The 17,772-nt window shown below is 34.9% G+C and overlaps 1 protein-coding gene across 4 annotated transcripts in view; it reads left to right on the plus strand.

Moving 5' to 3' along the window:
- The window catches only part of FAF1 (Fas associated factor 1), a 529,381-nt gene that overhangs the window by 413,672 nt on the left and 97,937 nt on the right, over positions 1-17,772 (plus strand). For all 4 annotated transcript variants that reach the window (XM_060621411.2, XM_060621414.2, XM_060621415.2 and 1 more), the window contains 2 exons: positions 3,032-3,168; positions 8,397-8,485. In XM_060621411.2, the coding sequence (XP_060477394.1) occupies positions 3,032-3,168; positions 8,397-8,485 (226 nt within the window). The remainder of the gene's footprint in view (positions 1-3,031; positions 3,169-8,396; positions 8,486-17,772) is intronic.

A 17,772-nucleotide genomic window follows, 5' to 3' on the forward strand; every position in this document is an offset into this window, starting at 1 on the left:
TTCTCACTCACTTCCCCCACCACTACCATCACCCAGCCCCCACCAATGAATTGCTTTATTATACTTGATTTGTGATTAACTGTTTTCTCTTCATTCATTTTCTCAACCTTTCCTTCTTCTTCCCCTTCCTCCTTACCTCCCTTCCTCCCACCTTCATTCTTTGTCTTTTAAATTTGTCACTTTAGCTTTTTGTTTTGGGGGGTTGATTCCTCTTAATTAGATATATGAGGAGTAAATTGTTTCATTTATTTAAAGCTTTTATAATTAAAAAACAAAGCCATTTCTCCTTGCCAGGGAACAGTTGCCATTGCTTCCCCTTCTGGGTTTGAGATTGTAGGAATCCAATTGTTGTGGAAACCATTTATCCCTTTGTGACACCTGACTCTCTTGAACACCGTATGCAGTTAGGCTGACAAGTTTGGTGCTGCCATTAGATGCACTGGCACACTTTTAGCTCTTTAAAAGGGAAGAAAATGCCACACAATTCTGAAAACCACATTTTTTTTCTTGAAACAATTTGTTTTTCCCTTGTCTGTTTTTGTGCTAATGTTCTGAAATGGATTTTTGCTGTTGGTAGTATGCTATGAATGGTAACTTTGTGCTGTGAATAGATGTTGAGAGGAAGAAATGGAGTCTCCTAGCCATGAGAAGGATGTGATATCTGTGTGGCGAAGTTCTTGTAAATTGTAATAGAAGGAACTGACAAGCAGGAATTTTGTAATTTGGGACTTGGCTGTCCATTGGCCCTATATGCTCTCATTGATTGTAATTTGAAAATCTCAAAGTAAACATGATTCAGATCTTAGGAAGATTAATTAGATTAATTAAAAATTTAACAAAGTCTCTCTTTGATTAGAACAAATTGTTAGTTAAGGCCACTAGAAAGCATCAACTGGCTGCGGGATTCCTGTGTATTTCTCCACAACTTCCAAAACATTAGAATGATTTGCCAATACCTGCTAGAAAACTGATCACTTTGTTGTTTTTTATAGTTAATTGAACAGCTAATGTGCCTTTGAAGGCTGTATTTCTCTTGAATACACTTCGTGAAGTTTTGAAATGTGTGTTGTGTATTAATTTAAACTCAAGAAGTTACCTCTATTTTCATAATTATTTTCCCTTCTAGCTCGTTTTCATAAAATGACAATTTGGGAAGTACACAATTTCCAGGCAAATTGTCTTGAAATTGAATACTTTAAACCACTAAGCTAACCAGCGTGTCTGCCTGCTTTCTCTCTTTTCTCCTTCCTTCCTTCCTGGCTTCTTTCTTCCCTTCCTTTTTTGGGGGTATCCTGTTTAGGTAGTATTTAATACACTTGTGAGGCTAGTGCTATGATGGGCATCTACTGTGATATCCACTTAATCCATTGGTGTGAAAGCAACAAGGACTTATTTTCTCCCTTTTGTAAGGAATGACATTCCAGCTGTTTTTTGACATTTTTAAATTCAGAGGTTGCCAACAATCAAATCAGGGTCAAGATTGACCTCAAATATTTTAGTAACAGCAGAAAGAAAAATGGCATCCTAACATTCTAGTGTCTTGATCTACACATCTCCATTGATGAATTAAAACTATATGAGTGTGAAATTTTGTACTGGAGGCTTAGGCTGCTTGAGCACCTTTTATTGTATAATAGTTCTGGAATGTGAAGATCTGAATTTTCATGGGAGCACTGATATTTCATGGCCAACAATTGATTTCTTAGGGCCTTGTCATTTCAAATTGCCATGAGATCTGGTTATTGCTGCTCTAAATATATATATGAAACTGCCTCCCAGTGAACTTATTGCTGTGGTGCTAACTTGCCTTGACACTCTTGCTGACAGCTCTCGTGGCCCTTAACATGGTCTACTTCCTGTAGTCACAGCACAGGTTTTGTGGAGGATTCAGCCTAAATTTCTGGAATGAATTTCTATAGACAAGAGATATATGGGCTTTAAAAATTAAGAGGTTTGATTCTGTTTTGAATTTGGATATCAAATGAATCTGAGCACATGACATTTTAATGCCGTTTGTCTTTTCAAATAGATTTACCTTCTAATGCATGTGACAACAGGATTTTGCTCATCAGCTAGAACATACATTTCAGAGGAGTTGTTACCTAAAATATTATCATAAGGCATAAGAAAACACACGATTTAAGTTGCCTTTCATGAACATAATTAAGAATTAATAAGCCAGTACCAGTGGCTAGTCCCCAGAATTTCCACTGTTTTGCCTTTTGTGACCTGTGTTATTAAAAGTCCATTATTTTTACAGACTTTATTAAATTGGATCTTATTAAAGCATTCTATATTTGCATTTGGTCTTTCATAATTCATTATTATTATGACATTTACTTTTTACCATCAGATCTGAAAACATATCATAAGCTACCCTTTTCTCTTGAAAGAAATGCTAATTTCCAACAGTCCTCTAATAGAAGAGAAAAGCTTTATCAGTTTTTTCATTTATTCCAGATCGTGTTAAGAATACTAATGCTAGACTTCAGTATGCTAATATCTCTGAGCTTTTTTGGTCAAAAGCTTAGAATTATTATTTTTATCTCATGGTAAGTATGAAACTAGAAGGCCCACTACTACTGGAAAAAACACAATTCTAAAGTACAATTCTTGATTCTAAAGACTTGTGAAAATGTTGCTAAATCCTGTTTAGTCTAGGATGCTGCCAGTCAATTTAACTTTGTACCACACGGTATTTGTCCTATTTAAGAAATTCTTTCCTCTTAAAATTCATTTTGTTTGTTTTTCTCATTGTTTGGGGCAGTATAGCTTGCAATGTTTAAGACTAAGAATCCTATTCTCTCAGCCTCCAGCCAGCATTTAGGGCTTGCTGCCTGCTTTCCTGTATGATAATTATTTCTGTATCATTTAAGATATTGTTGAAAACTCTGTATAGCAGGACTGTATGTACTGATAACAGACAGGCTATTTGTAACATAATTAGTAAAACAGTGAGTTTTTTGTTGGGGAACTAGTAAGTTTATTAAACTCCGAAATGAAATTGACTTTGACTTTTGTCTCATTTTAGATTTCTGACAATGTGCAATAGACATTTTGGCAGTGTTGTGGCACAAACCATTCGGACTCAAAAAACAGATCAGTTTCCACTTTTTCTGATTATTATGGGAAAGCGTTCATCTAATGAAGTGTTAAATGTGATACAAGGTAAAGTACCTGTCACAAAGGGAGTAGAGTGTCTTCTTGTGTATGAGATAACCTTATAATATTTACCATCAAAGTTGAAAGTAATTCTCTATATTGGTGAACATCTTTGTATTTTAAAACGTAGAATATCCTAAAAAAGAACATCTTCAAAAAGTACAGGTTCTATGAAAAATGAAATACGCTGCATTAAATTCCAACAGAAATTTCTTTTTTTTAATTTAAAAACATTTTTTTAATGTTTATTTATTTTTGAGAGAGACAGAGTGCCAGCAGGGGAGGGGGAGAGAGAGAAGGAGACACAGAATCTGAAGCAGGCTCCAGGCTCCGAGCTGTCAGCACAGAGCCCGACGTGGGGCTCAAACTCATGAACTGTGAGATCATGACCTGAGCTGAAGTCAGACACTGAACCAACTGAGCCACCCAGGTGCCCCACCAACAGAAATTTCTTAATAAAATTGTACAACCCTTGGGACATAGCATAATCATGTTAATTGTTCAGAACTGCTAAATTCTCCAACAATTAAGTCATAATCACTTGTCAAACATGACATTTTTTATACATATATTGATTTCTTGCTGTAATGTTGATTAATTGAAAGAAATGCTGATCTTTAGTTATCTAGAAAAGCCAGTGACTGGGTATTATAAATCAATTGTTCACACAGTGGTTGCTGGTACCCCTTATTTGTGTGAATCTGTGTTAGGATACAGTGCTAAGGCATGAAGCTATAGGATGCCTGTAAGTTTAATCACATAGCATACTCTTTACAAACAAAAACAGTGACTGATTTTTTATAAAACTGTTACTGATATACCCCAAGGATTATTATAAAATTATTATTTAGAACATAGCTTAAATTGAAAACAGTATATCTTTCCTATGCCATAGTGAAAAGATGTTTCGCATGCCCCAAGCTAAAGCTTGTGTCTGAGATACTTTCTTTCTTTTTTTTTAAGTTTATTTTGAGAGGGAGAGAGCACTAGTGGAGGAGAGACAGAGAGAGTGGGAGAGAGAGAATCTCAGGCAGGCTCTCTGGGCTGTCAGTGCAGAGTCCAATGTAGGGCTCGAACTCACTAACCATGAGGTTATGACCTGAGCTGAAACCAAGAGTCGGTCACTTAACTGACTGAGCCACCCAGGTGGCCCTGAGATACTTTATTTCTACCTGTATTTCAGTTAAAAGTTCTATAGTGGATAATGTGATGTCGGGGCATGGTGTGAATTCTAGTGCCTTTAAAACTCAAAATAAAACCTCTGGTATTTTATGTTTGCTCTGTAACTAAAGCATTGAGTTTCATAAACAATGCTAAAGAAGATCTTCTAGGGGAATGAATTACATAGGGTAAATGGATAATGAAAATAATATTTCATTCCTGTTTTCCCTGTCAAAGGCAGTATTATAATAGTCAGTGGTTCTTAAAATGTATTCCGTGGATCCTGGAGGTCCTCTGGACCCTTTCATTGGATCCGTGACATCAAATTGTTTTCATGATAGTGATAAGACTTTTCTTTTTTGCCTCTTTTTTTTTTTTATTACTGTGCTAACATTTGCATTGGTGGCACAAAATCAAATTTGTGTAAAACTACTGGCACCTTCACACAAATCAAGGTCATGACCAAAACTATACCAGTAGCATATTCTTTACCTCTATTATGTGCAATTTTAAAATTATTTTATTAAATTTCACCCTTTTTATAGTTTGTGTGACACATGAGAGGTATGGATAACACATTTCTGCTGCATTTCAGAGTACAAAGGTAGTCTCAAAGAAAAACACTTGTATGGTTGCTTGAGCTGAACTAGTCATTTTTTTCTTACAGAACATCATTTTTACTTGAAAATACTGAGAGACAAACTATGCTTAAATAGCCTAGGTATTACTGATAGTACTTGTTGCCACTGATAAAACTTGAGCTTTTAAGCAAAACATTGTCATCCACCATAAAATTGACAGCTTAAATAATTTTCTGATGACATCAGTTGTAAGATTAACAAATGTGATTTTTTGATATATAATTAGGTATGTCAATATTGAGGAGAAATGCATAAGTCAGTGAACCAATATTTTCAACATAACCAATGCATGATGTTATAAAATCATGCATAGGTTAAAGATCCATTCAAAGAGCAAGATAGGTCAGTGGATCTTAATATTACAAAATACAAACAGTTCATCAATGGTTTCAAGTTCTTCACATACTTGAAGAAACTTCTACTTGTCAGTTTAGGTGTATCAAAGAATATTTACAATTATCTATTAAAATACTCCTCTCTTTTTCACCTACATATCTATGTGAGACCAGATTTGCTTCATAAATATTAACTAAGACATAAAACAACATATTGTAACTGGTTTAATATACAAGTAAATATGAGAATCCAGTTATGGTCTATTAAGCCGGACATTAACAACATTTGCAAAATGTTAAAACAATACCATTCTTCTTGCTAAACTTTTTCATTTGGAACATAGAGCCATTTTTCATAAAAATGTGGTATTTACACTAACATGTAATGGGTTTATTATTGTTACTTTTAAACGAATTGATAAATATGCTTTAAGTATTTCAACTTTAATTTCTAACACAATAAATGTTGATAACAATAACCCACATAAAAATTATTTGGGGATCTCAAAAGTTGTTAAGGGTGTAAATGAGTTCTGAAAACAAAAGTTTTAAAACTACCGCAATAGGCTATAAAGAAAAAACTTGTCCAGAACTGCATTAATTGGTCCCTTTTCTCTGTCTTGTCCAGTTTGGCAGTGAATCCTTACAGTTAGGTTTGAAGCACAGTTGATAAGCAGGCTTAAGCCTGAAAATGAATGGCCAGTACCCTCCATAAAGAAGTCCTATTCCTAGGCACTTGGGTGGCTTAGTCAGTTAAGCGTCTGATTCTTGATTTCAACTCAGGTCACACACAGTTTGTGGGATTGAGCCTGCATCACGCTTTGCACTGACATCACAGAACCTGCTTGGGGTATTCTCTCTCCCTCTCTCATTCAAAATAAATAAACAACATAAGAATTCATATCCCATGCATTGAGTCTTAGTCACTACAGTTTGCAAATAAGAAAGGGAAACTCAAAGATTTGCCCAGTATCAAAATCTGCATTGAAGTTTCTCCAAAACTCTTTCCATTTGTCATACCAATTAATAACTACCAGTGATTGTGTATTCTGTGATAAGGAAATTGATCCTTAGAGAGCTATAGTCAGTCACTCATTCACTTAGTTATTCGCTTACTAAGTGAATAGTTAATTAAGCTCTTGTCATGTGCTAGGCAGTTTCTAGGCACTAGAACATATAGTTTTTAAGTTGTGGAGTTAGGTTAGAACTGTGGCTATAAAACCAACTCTGCTTTCTCACTACCATGGTATCACACCAAGATAATATTTGTTCTCTAGCTCATTTGTTCAGAGACTGGTGCTGATGTGACTGATTTATTTAGATTGTTTCTTTTACTAAGGACCACAGATGCTCCCTAACCTGCTGCCAGTGGTCATAAGGAAAATAGAGAAAAGGACCGTTGAAAGGTCATGTTAGTCCAGCCCTACTCTAGAATAACACCAGCAAGGATGCTTGCTATTTGTTGTCCCGTTTCATCAATGGGACAAGAAGACCTCCTCTCAGGCCGTGGAGAAAGATGGGCACTTTTGCATGTAGTTTTGAAAGAAAAGAAGAATTGCCAAATCTTTATGTATCCTTATGGATTTCTCTCTTGTAGATGTATCCAAAGCAAGTAACAGGACAATGCATTCAAGAAATGGTGTATATGTGCTTTATGTGCTATACTTTTGTCATGGCATTGGGCAGAGAATAAAATAGCATTAAGGAAAATCAAGCATTTATTTGTTTTTTTTTTTATTTTTTTACTATTTATTTTTGAGAGAGAGAGTGCGCAAGCAGAGTTGGGGCAGAGAGGGAGACAGAGAATCTGAAGCAGGCTGTGTGCTATCAGCACAAAGCCTGACATGGGGCTCAAACCCATGAACCGTGAGATCCTGACCTTAGCCAAAGTCTGATGCTCAACTGACTGAGCAACCCAAGCACCCCAAAAGGAAATCAAATATTTAAATACTCTCTTATAAAACTAATATAACATTGTATATTAACTAACTGGAATTAAAATTAAAACTTTAAAAGATTAAAATAAAATAAAATAAATAAGTACTCTCATAAAGTTTATAGTATAGTCATTTAAAAGCAGCTGAAAGGGAAAAATATCAGTTGGGCAAAAAAAGAACTCTTTTTTTTTTTTTTTTTTTTTTTTTTTTTTTTTTTCAGAAAATGAATTGCTGTTTGCGTCACCAGAGTTTTTAGTGATAAGAGATAATTCTAAATAAATAGTGTACTGAGATGGCAAAGAGAACAGGCTTTTTGAGTCAGGCTCATTTGATTTCAAACCCTGGCCCCACCACTTAATCAGCTTGATCTTGATTGCACAGGTTACTTGAGCTCTCAAAGTCAAAATCATAATGATACTTTCAAAGCATTGTTGTACAGGTTAAATGAGATTATATATATAATCTAAATCTAAATTCTATAGATATAAATAAATATATACTATATAATATATAAATAATATATCTGTAATATATTTGTATATAATAATAAATATATAATATGTACTATACTATATATAATATATAAATATATATTATAATAATATATAAAATGTAAATATATTATTTATATATAAATATATAATATAAAATATATTATAATAAATATGTAACATATACTCTATTGTAAATAAATATATAATCTAAATACTATATATATACTTATATTTTTGCCCAACTGATATATATATATATATATATAGATAGATAGATATTATTTAGCCTAATTATTGGCATATAAACAAATGGTAGTTGTTGATAGTATCTTTAAGTACATGCATTTTTCTACCTTGAAAGAACTTCTGATCCTCATGACTTAACCATTCTTCTTCATAGTGCTGAAAAATCTTTCTCATTGAGAGATGGTTCCCTCAAATCTACTGTATTTGAAATTTCAACTGCCTGTATACTGCTTTACTCTTTCACATTGAACATATGAAACTTTTCAATGAAAATGTGAAAGTGTTTTAACTAGATATTAGCATAGTAGTCTGCAATTTTTATTAGACTTTAGTTACTCCTTACTGATTAATTCTAGAATGGCTTTCCATTTTATTATAACTTTAATAATGTGAAATTTGGCAATCTCCGTGTGTTGCTAGGTAACACAACAGTGGATGAGCTAATGATGAGACTCATGGCTGCAATGGAGATCTTCACAGCCCAACAACAGGAAGATATAAAGGATGAGGTAAGATGAAAGGTTAAGTAGACTTTTAATAGGATTTTGATGGGATAATTTGTCAAATGGAGATGCTTGCCTATGTCATGATTGATAAATAAGGATAATGAAGATGCATTTCCAGATGAACCAAGGACTTTTATACCATTGAGTTTACCTTTCAGTCCTTTCTTTTCATGACCCTAAGACCCAACAATTTGTTTAAATTTATGGACATTTATACTTTGCTAGATTTGGAGTGGTGACAGGAGGTCAATTTGCAAGAAATGAATTCCGAAGCATATTTACAAAAGAAACGAGAGTCCAGGAAATCCTGTGTACTATGTGGTTTTTTCACTCACTTTCAAGATCCTCTTACTCTTTTTAAATATTGAGATTGATTAGGAGTGAACAGATTTTACATTTGAACATATTTTTGAAACACTGGGAGGCTTAGTAAAAGATCTCCAGAATTCTGAATTTCTCAGTCTCTTTAGTATATTCAGTTGGTATAGATGGCATGAGCATGGAACCTCAAATAAAATAATAATAACAGCAATATTGATAATGACAGTAGTAGTCAACATTTACTGAATATTTATAATGTGCTAAGCACTGAGCTAAGAAGTGATCTCAAAACAACCCCATGAGGTTGTATATGAGTCACAGAAACTCTGCCACAGAGTTCTGGCAGAAAACACATGGCACTTTCAAACATGGTTATTTGAGAACAATTTAATAAAAGAACTGTTTTAAAGGTAAGGTCAGGGTTTATGGAAATCAGCAATAGTTAGTACAAACTCTAGGGCAAAGAGGAGCCGTTAACTACCCCTAGGCCTAAATGCGTTAGAGAAGGTGGTATATGGAGAGGACTGTATCTAGTAGAGGGATATAGCCATTGGTGTCCTGGTAGAGAGGAAACCCGGAAATAGCTTTACTTTCCTTCCAAGCTCTGATCTCCTACTAGTACCTCCTACTGACCTAACCCAACCAGAAGCTGAAAATCAAGAGAACCACCCTGGGCAAAAAGCTAGGTGAAGTGTGGATACTGAGGACCAAATGAGAGATAATCTAATACAGATTGGTACTATTATCTTCACTTTTCAGATGAGAATGCTGAAGATCGAAAGGGTTAAGTTCATTTGCCCAAGATCACATGGCTAGTAGGACCTATAATAATCTCAAGTAATCATTACTGCTATATCAGTCAAAAAATTTCTGGGTTTGGAAAGCAGCCTAAAAATTATGAAACACATGCTAGCATTTGTTCGTTTGAGATGCTTATTTCACAGGTACTTATTAAATTATCCCTCCTAATATTTTTAATTGAAAAAATTTTTTTCATAGACAAATAGAGAAAGTTTGATTTCTGAGTAATGATGAAAAGTTTCCAGCTATAGGGAGTACTTTCAATACAATACCCATTAGCTATTACAAATGGAAAACATGTAGACATATTTTTTACTTTATTTGCTTGTCTCTTCTATTAGACTGAGTTTAAGAACAAGAGTTGGGTCATATTCACATTTATAACTGTATCCCCTAACAGTATACCTAGGATGAAGTAAGCACTCAACAAATGTTTGCTAAATGATTGACTAAATGAATACTTGGCAGAATTCACATGAAATAATGTTAGTTGATGGGGCACCTGGGTGGCTCAGTTGATTAAGTATTCAACTTCAGCTCAGGTCATGATCTCACAGTTCATGAATTCAAGCCCCACATCGGCTCTGTGCTGACAACTTGGAGCCTGGAGCCTGCTTCTGACTCTCTCTCCCTCTCTCTGTGTCCCTCCCCTGCTCGCTCTCTCTCTCTCTCTCTCTCTCTCAAAACTAAACATTAAAAATAAAAGAAAGAATGTTAGTTGAAAAAAAGAATTCTTCATTATAGTGGTATAAAATCTGATTAACAAGTTAGCACTAATTAACAAATACGAAACTTTGGAGTGCTGTAACTAGTTTAGAGTTTTAATACACATTAGGTTTCTTTCATTGCTGGAAAAATGATGTTTGTAATTTCCTTAATAGCCAATGTTTCATTTACTCTAAAGAAAAGGTAATCAGGTATATGGTGGAAAGATGTTTATCTGTTACTCTATAAATTGACAATGACATTTTGAAATAATGAAGTACTGTACTTACTTAGGAATTTGTAATAATAGGTGTGTTGCCGTTCATGATTACATTTATCCTGGAATAGAGGCATTGATTGACAATAACTCACTAAACACATTCTTCAGCCATTTAAATCTTGAGTCTCATTAGTACTAGATTTACAGATTATGCTGTATAATAATATGAATGCACTATATTTGCATGCATATTCCCAGTTCATTCTTTCGTCTTAATTTGTGTTCCTCATAATTCATTGGTAAAGAAATTGACTTTAATTCCTTTAATACTGAGCACAAATTTTAATATCAGGGTTACAGGAAAAATCCAAGGCTCCATATAATTGAAATTTTTATTGAAATTTAACTGTAAGAGGTAAGGATTTCTCTTTGTTTTTAGTGTCTTCATGGAAGTTATTATTCAGTTCATAAGTAGAGTTCCTAAGACAAGCTTTTCTAGGTTCAACGACTTGTTTTGGACTATGCATAGATCATAAATGATTTGGTATCTGCTGTGTACGTGACAAGAAACACTGTCCCTTATAATGGCGAATTTGCTTTTACTCTTCAAAAAATTTCAAGTAAGGCTTTATCTTAAGCTTGCAATTATAATCAAATTCATAGACAGGGTTGGGGCACAGCTTCCTAGGCCTGAATTTATGTAAACTTAACTTTGGTTCAGTTGTATCCATTACCTCCCTGATTCCATTGTATTCGTGCAACCAGAGATGCCTATACTATACAAAGCTTTTATTAAATAAAACCAAGCCCAAACATATTCATTCTCTGAATTATTCTTTAATGGCCCAGAATGCACTAACCTTTGTATCACTAATTGTTCTATTTTCTTTTCTTTTTCTTCCAAGATTTTATTTAAATTTAAGTTAGTTATTAATATATAGTGTAGTATTGGTTTCAAGAGTAGAATTTAGTGATTCATCACTTACATACAACACCCAGTACTCACCACAACAAGTGACCTCCTAATGCCCATTACCCATTTAGCCCATCCCCCCACTGACCTCCCTTCCAGCAACCCTCAGTCTGTTCTCTATATTTAAGAGTCTTTTATGGTTTGCCTCCCTCTCTGTTTATATTTTATTTTTTCTTCCCTTCTCCTATATTCATATGTTTTCTTTCTTAAATTCCATATATGAGTGAAATCATATGATATTGTCTTTCTCTGACTGACTTATTTTATCTAAGTATCTTATTTTATCAGAGCATCTCTGACTTAGGTACCAGAAGATACTCTAGCTCCACCCACGTTGTCACAAATGGCAAGATTTTGTTCTTTTTGATGGCTGAGGAATATTCCATTGTATATAATCAAGAAGCATACATTATATAAGCCTCTTGTTTTGGTAGAACGGCCTATAGTTTTATTCACAGACACTTTCAGTAATGATTTAGTTTGGTTTTTTAAGTGTTTACTGAGCATCTATCAAGTATATAGCTCCGGGCTCAGTCCTGGGGACAGAGAGGTACTTTGCTGCAATGTAGGCTTATTGACAATGAAGGGATGAGGAGGAGAGTAAATATCACTACATGATAGTAGCCACATCTAAAATCTGTTTTTACTTACAGCCTGGTTCCAAACAATAGATACTTTCTAACATGTAAATAGATTCAATTATTTTCATATGCCCTATTTTCTTTAGCCAGTAGTAATCCAGAAACCTCTGATTATAAAGAGTTTATGATACTTAGTTCCTGGTCTGTTTATTATTTCATTCATTTCTTTGTTCATCCATTCAACAATGTATTTGGAATCCTCAGTGTCATAGGTGCAGGGATTACTTCTTTCCAGATTTTTCTATCTCTTCCTGATTCAGTGTTGGTAGGTTGTATGTTGAAAGGAATATTTTTTTTAGTTTATTTATTTTGAGAGAGAGAGAGAGAAAGAGAGGAGGGGGAGGGACAGAAAGAAAGGGAGAGAGAATCCCAAGCAGGCTCTGTGCTATCAGCACAGAGCCCAGTGCAGGGCTCGATCCTGCAAACTGTGAGATCATGACCTGAGCTGAAACCAAGAGTTGGACGACACTTACCTGATGGAACCACCCAGGCACCCTGCAAGGAATTTATCCATTTCTTCTAAATGATCTAATTTATTTGTATACTGGAATGTAATTGTTCGTAGTAGTCTCTTATGATCCTTTTTGTAATATTGTGCTATCAATTGTAACATCTCCTCTTTCATTTCTGATTTTATTTATTTGAGCCCTCTGTTTTTCTTGGTGAGTCTGTCTAAAGGCTTGTCAATTTTGTTTATCTTTTCAAAAACTCAGCTCTTAGTTTCACTGAACTCTTATTTATTATTGAAATTTAATTGACATAAAATGGTATATTTTATTTATTATTGAAATTTAATTGATATAAAATGGTTTCAGGTATACAACATATTAATTCAATAATTCTATACATTATTCAGTGCTCACCATGATAAATATAGTTACACTGATCTTTTCTATTGTCTTTTAGTCTCCATTTCTTTCTCCTCTGATCCTTACCATTTTTTCCCCTCTGCTAACTTTGGACTTTGTCCTTCTTTTTCTAGTTCCTTGAGAGTAAAGTTAGATTGTTTATTTGAGATTTTTCTTGTTTCTTGATATAGGCATTTATCACCATGAGCTTATCTCTTATAACTGCATTTGCAGTGTCCCATAAGTTTTGATAGGTTGTATTTCCATCTTCATTTGTCTCAAGGTATTTTTTTATTTTTTCTTTGATTTCTTCATTGACCCACTGGTTGTTCAGCATGTTGTTTAAGCTCCACATATTTGTGAATATTCCAGTTTTCTTCTTGTAATTGATTTCTAGTTTCATACCATTTCAGTTGGAAAACATGCTTGATATGATTTCAGTTTTTATTAAGATTTTTTGTGTGCCCTAACATATGATTTATCCTGGACAGCATTCCATGTGTGCTTGAGACGAATGTGTATTCTGATCCCTTTGGGATAAAATGTTCTGTATATGTTTCTTAAGTCCATCTTATCTAACCTATCATTTTATTCCAGTATTTCCTTATTGACTTTCTGTCTGGATGATATATCCATTGATGAAATTGGGGTATTAAAGTCCCCTACTATTATTGTATTGCTGCCTCTTTCTCCCTTTTAGGTCTGTTAATATTTGTTTTCTATATTTAGGTACTTCTATGTTGGGTGCATAAATATTTTAAAAAGGATTCTTTATCCAATGTTTTTTCTCCATAGTTAATCCCAGATCACAGAAGATAATAATTTCTTTCATCTTGATTTGTATATTCATTTCATAAATATTTATTGATCTTTTCCTATGTACTAGATACTATGTAAAGCACCAGTACCACAGCTGTGAGCAAGATAGGGCCACTGGGCTTACAACTCAGGAAGTAATCAGGAAGATAGAGCCCTGGGAGCACCTAGCCAGAGTGAGCTAGACATGCTGTGTAGGCAACTTGACATGGAGGACAGAGAAGGGCTCTTGCATTCTCCATTGTAAGCTATGAGGCAGGTATAACAGGTGAGAATGAAGATAATAATAATAGCTACTCTTCAGGTTCCTGCCACATGCCAACCATAGGTATTTCTCAGTGTAATTCCTAGACTACCAGAATACTTAGCTATCCACCAAGGATTCCAGGCAGTTTGGTATGAATAAGCAATGTAATCAATTTTGTTAACATGTATTTCACATTTTGAAATGTAAAATAAATCACATTTCATTCATCATATCTGTTTTATAGGCTGCTCATATACAACAAGGATTGCATTGGTTGTTTTATTGAGACAAATTCATTTAACTGGGGCAGTTTACTTTGGCTTCTGAACTATTATGTCATTCACATGTTATTGTTAAACTTATATTCATTTTTCCTTGCTTAAATCAGTTATATTATCTTCTTAATTCCCCAAAATTGACCGTGGCTGAACGACCCTACAATGCAGTAATTGTACTATGAGATATTTACCCAAAGGATACAAAAATTCAAAAGGATATGTGCCCCCCGATGTTTATAACAGCAGTACCTACAACCGCCAAACTATGGAAACAGCCCACATGTCCATCGATTGATGAATGGGTAAAGATGTGATGTGTATATACGCACACACACACACACACACACACACACACACACGTACAACAAAATATTCCTCAGCCATCAAAAAAAATGAAATCTTGTCATTTGCAAAATGTGGATGGAGCTAGAGAGTATTATGCTAAGCAAAATAACTCAGAGAAAAACAAATACCATAGGATTTCACTCATGTGGAATTTAAGAAATGAAACAAAGGAGCAAAGGGGTAAAAAAAGAGAGGCAGACCAAGAAACAGACTCTAAACTATAGAGAACAAACTGATGGTTGCCCGAGGGGAGGTGGGCAGGGATATGGGTTAAATAGGTGATGGGTGATGGATATTAAGGAGTACATGTGTTGTGATGAGCACCAGGTATTATATGAAAGTGTTGAATCACCATATTGTACACCTGAAACTAATATTACACTATAAGTTAACTAAGTGGAATTTAAATGAAAACTCTTTTTAAAAATCTGTGCATGGTTTATAGCAACATTATTCGTAATAGCCAAAAGGTAGAAACAACACGAGTGTCCATAAAGGGACAAGGGTAAAAAATAACAACAACAAAAAAGTGGCATATGCATACAATGGAATACTATTCAGCCTTAAAAATGAATTCTGGTAGAGGCTACAATATCAGATAAATCTTGAAAACATTATGCCAATTCTCAAAAAGAAAAGGGAGATGACCCAAATAGATAAAATCATGAATGAAAATGGAATTATTACAACCAATCCCTCAGAAATACAAGCAGTTATCAGGGAATACTATGAAAAATTATATGCCACCAAACTGGACAACCTGGAAGAAATGGACAAATTCCTAAGCACCCACACACTTCCAAACTCAAACAGGAAGAAATAGAAAACTCGAACAGACCCATAACCAGCAAAGAAATTGAATCAGTTATCAAAAATCTCCCAAAAAATAAGAGTCCAGGACCAGATGGCTTCCCTGGGGAATTCTACCAGAAATTTAGAGCAGAGATAATACCTAACCTTCTCAAGCTTTTCCAAAAAATTGAAAGGGAAGGAAAACTTTCAAAGTAATGAAGCCAGCATTACTTTGATTCCTAAACCAGACACCCAGCAAAAAAAGAGAACTACAGGCCAATTTCCCTGAGAAATATGGATGCAAAAATTCTCAATATACTAGTATCTCAAGATACTAGCCAATCGAATTCAACAGCATATAAAAAGAATTATTCACCATGATCAAGTGGGATTCATTCCTGGGCTGCAGGGCTGGTTCAACATTCACAAATCAATCAATGCGATACATCACATTAAGAAAAGAAAAGAAAAGAAAAGAAAAGAAAAGAAAAGAAAAGAACCGTATGATCCTGTCAATCGATGCAGAAAAAGCATTTGACAAAATTCAGCATCCTTTCTTAATAAAAACCCTCGAGAAAGTCGGGATAGAAGGAACATACTTAAACATCATAAAAGCCATTTATGAAAAGCTCACAGCTAACATCATCCTCAATGGGGAAAAACTGAGAGCTTTCCCCCTGAGACCAGGAACACGACAGGGATGTCCACTCTCACCACTGTTGTTTAACATAGTGTTGGAGGCTCTAGCATCAACAATCAGACAACAAAAGGAAATCAGAGGCATCAAAATTGGCAAAGATGAAGTCAAGCTTTCACTTTTTGCAGATGACATGATATTACACATGGAAAACCCAATAAACTCCACCAAAAGTCTGCTAGAACTGATACATGAATTCAGCAAAGTCGCAGGATACAAAATCAATGTACAGAAATTGGTTGCATTCTTATACACTAATAATGAAGCAACAGAAAGACAAATAAAGAAACTGATCCCATTCACCACTGCACCAAGAATCAAAATACCTAGGAATAAACCTAACCAAAGATGTAAAAGATCTGTATGCTGAAAACTATAGAAAGCTTATGAAGGAAATTGAAGAAGGTATAAAGAAATGGAAAAATATTCCGTGCTCATGGATTGGAAGAATAAATATTGTTGAAATGTCAATACTGCCCAAAGCTATCTACACATTCAATGCAATCCCAATCAAAATCGCACCAGCATTCTTCTCGAAGCTAGAACAAGCAATCCTAAAACTTGTACGGAACCACAAAAGACTCCAAATAGCCAAAGTAATTTTGAAGAAGACCAAAGCAGGAGGCATCACAATCCCAGACTTCAAGCTATACTACAAAGCTGTAATCATCAAGACAGCATGGTATTGGCACAAGACAAACACATAGACCAATGGAATAGAATAGAGACTCCAGAATTAGACCCACAAAAGGATAGCCAACTCATCTTTGACAAAACAGGAAAGAACATCCAATGGAAAAGACAGTCTCTTTAACAAATGGTGCTGGGAGAACTGGACAGCAACATGCAGAAGAATGAAACTAGACCACTTTCTTACACCATTCAAAAAAAACCCACCTCAAAATGGATAAAGGACCTGAATGTGAGACAGGAAACCATCAAAACCCTAGAGGAGAAAGGAAAAAACCTCTCTGACGTCAGCCGCAGCAATTTCTTACTTGACACATCCCCAAAAGCAAGGGAATTAAAAGCAAAAATGAACTATTGGGACTGCATGAAGATAAAAAGCTTCTGCACTGCAAAGGAAACAATCAACAAAACTAAAAGGCAACCAAGGGAATGGGAAAAGATATTTGCAAATGACATATCGGACAAAGGGCTAGTATTCAAAACCTATAAAGAACTCACCAAACTACACACCCAAAAAACAAAGAATCCAGTGAAGAAATGGGCAGAAAACTTGAATAGACACTTCTCTAAAGAAGACATCCAGATGGCCAACAAGCACATGAAAAGATGCTCACATCACTCCTCATCAGGGAAATACAGATCAAACCCACACTCAGATACCACCTCACACCAGTCAGAGTGGCTAAAATGAACAAATCAGGAGACTATAGATGCTGGTGAGGATGTGGAGAAACAGGAACCCTCTTGCACTGTTGGTGGGAATGCAAACTGGTGCAGCTGCTCTGGAAAACAGTGTGGAGGTTCCTCAAAAAATTAAAAATAGACCTATCCTATGACCCAGCAATAGCACTGCTAGGAATTTACCCAAGGGATACAGGAGTGCTGATGCATAGGGGCACTTGTACCCCATGTTTAT

This window comes from Panthera onca, chromosome C1 (assembly GCF_046562875.1).
Source record: "Panthera onca isolate mPanOnc1 chromosome C1, mPanOnc1 haplotype 2, whole genome shotgun sequence".
In the NCBI taxonomy this organism is placed as follows: Eukaryota; Metazoa; Chordata; class Mammalia; order Carnivora; family Felidae; genus Panthera; species Panthera onca.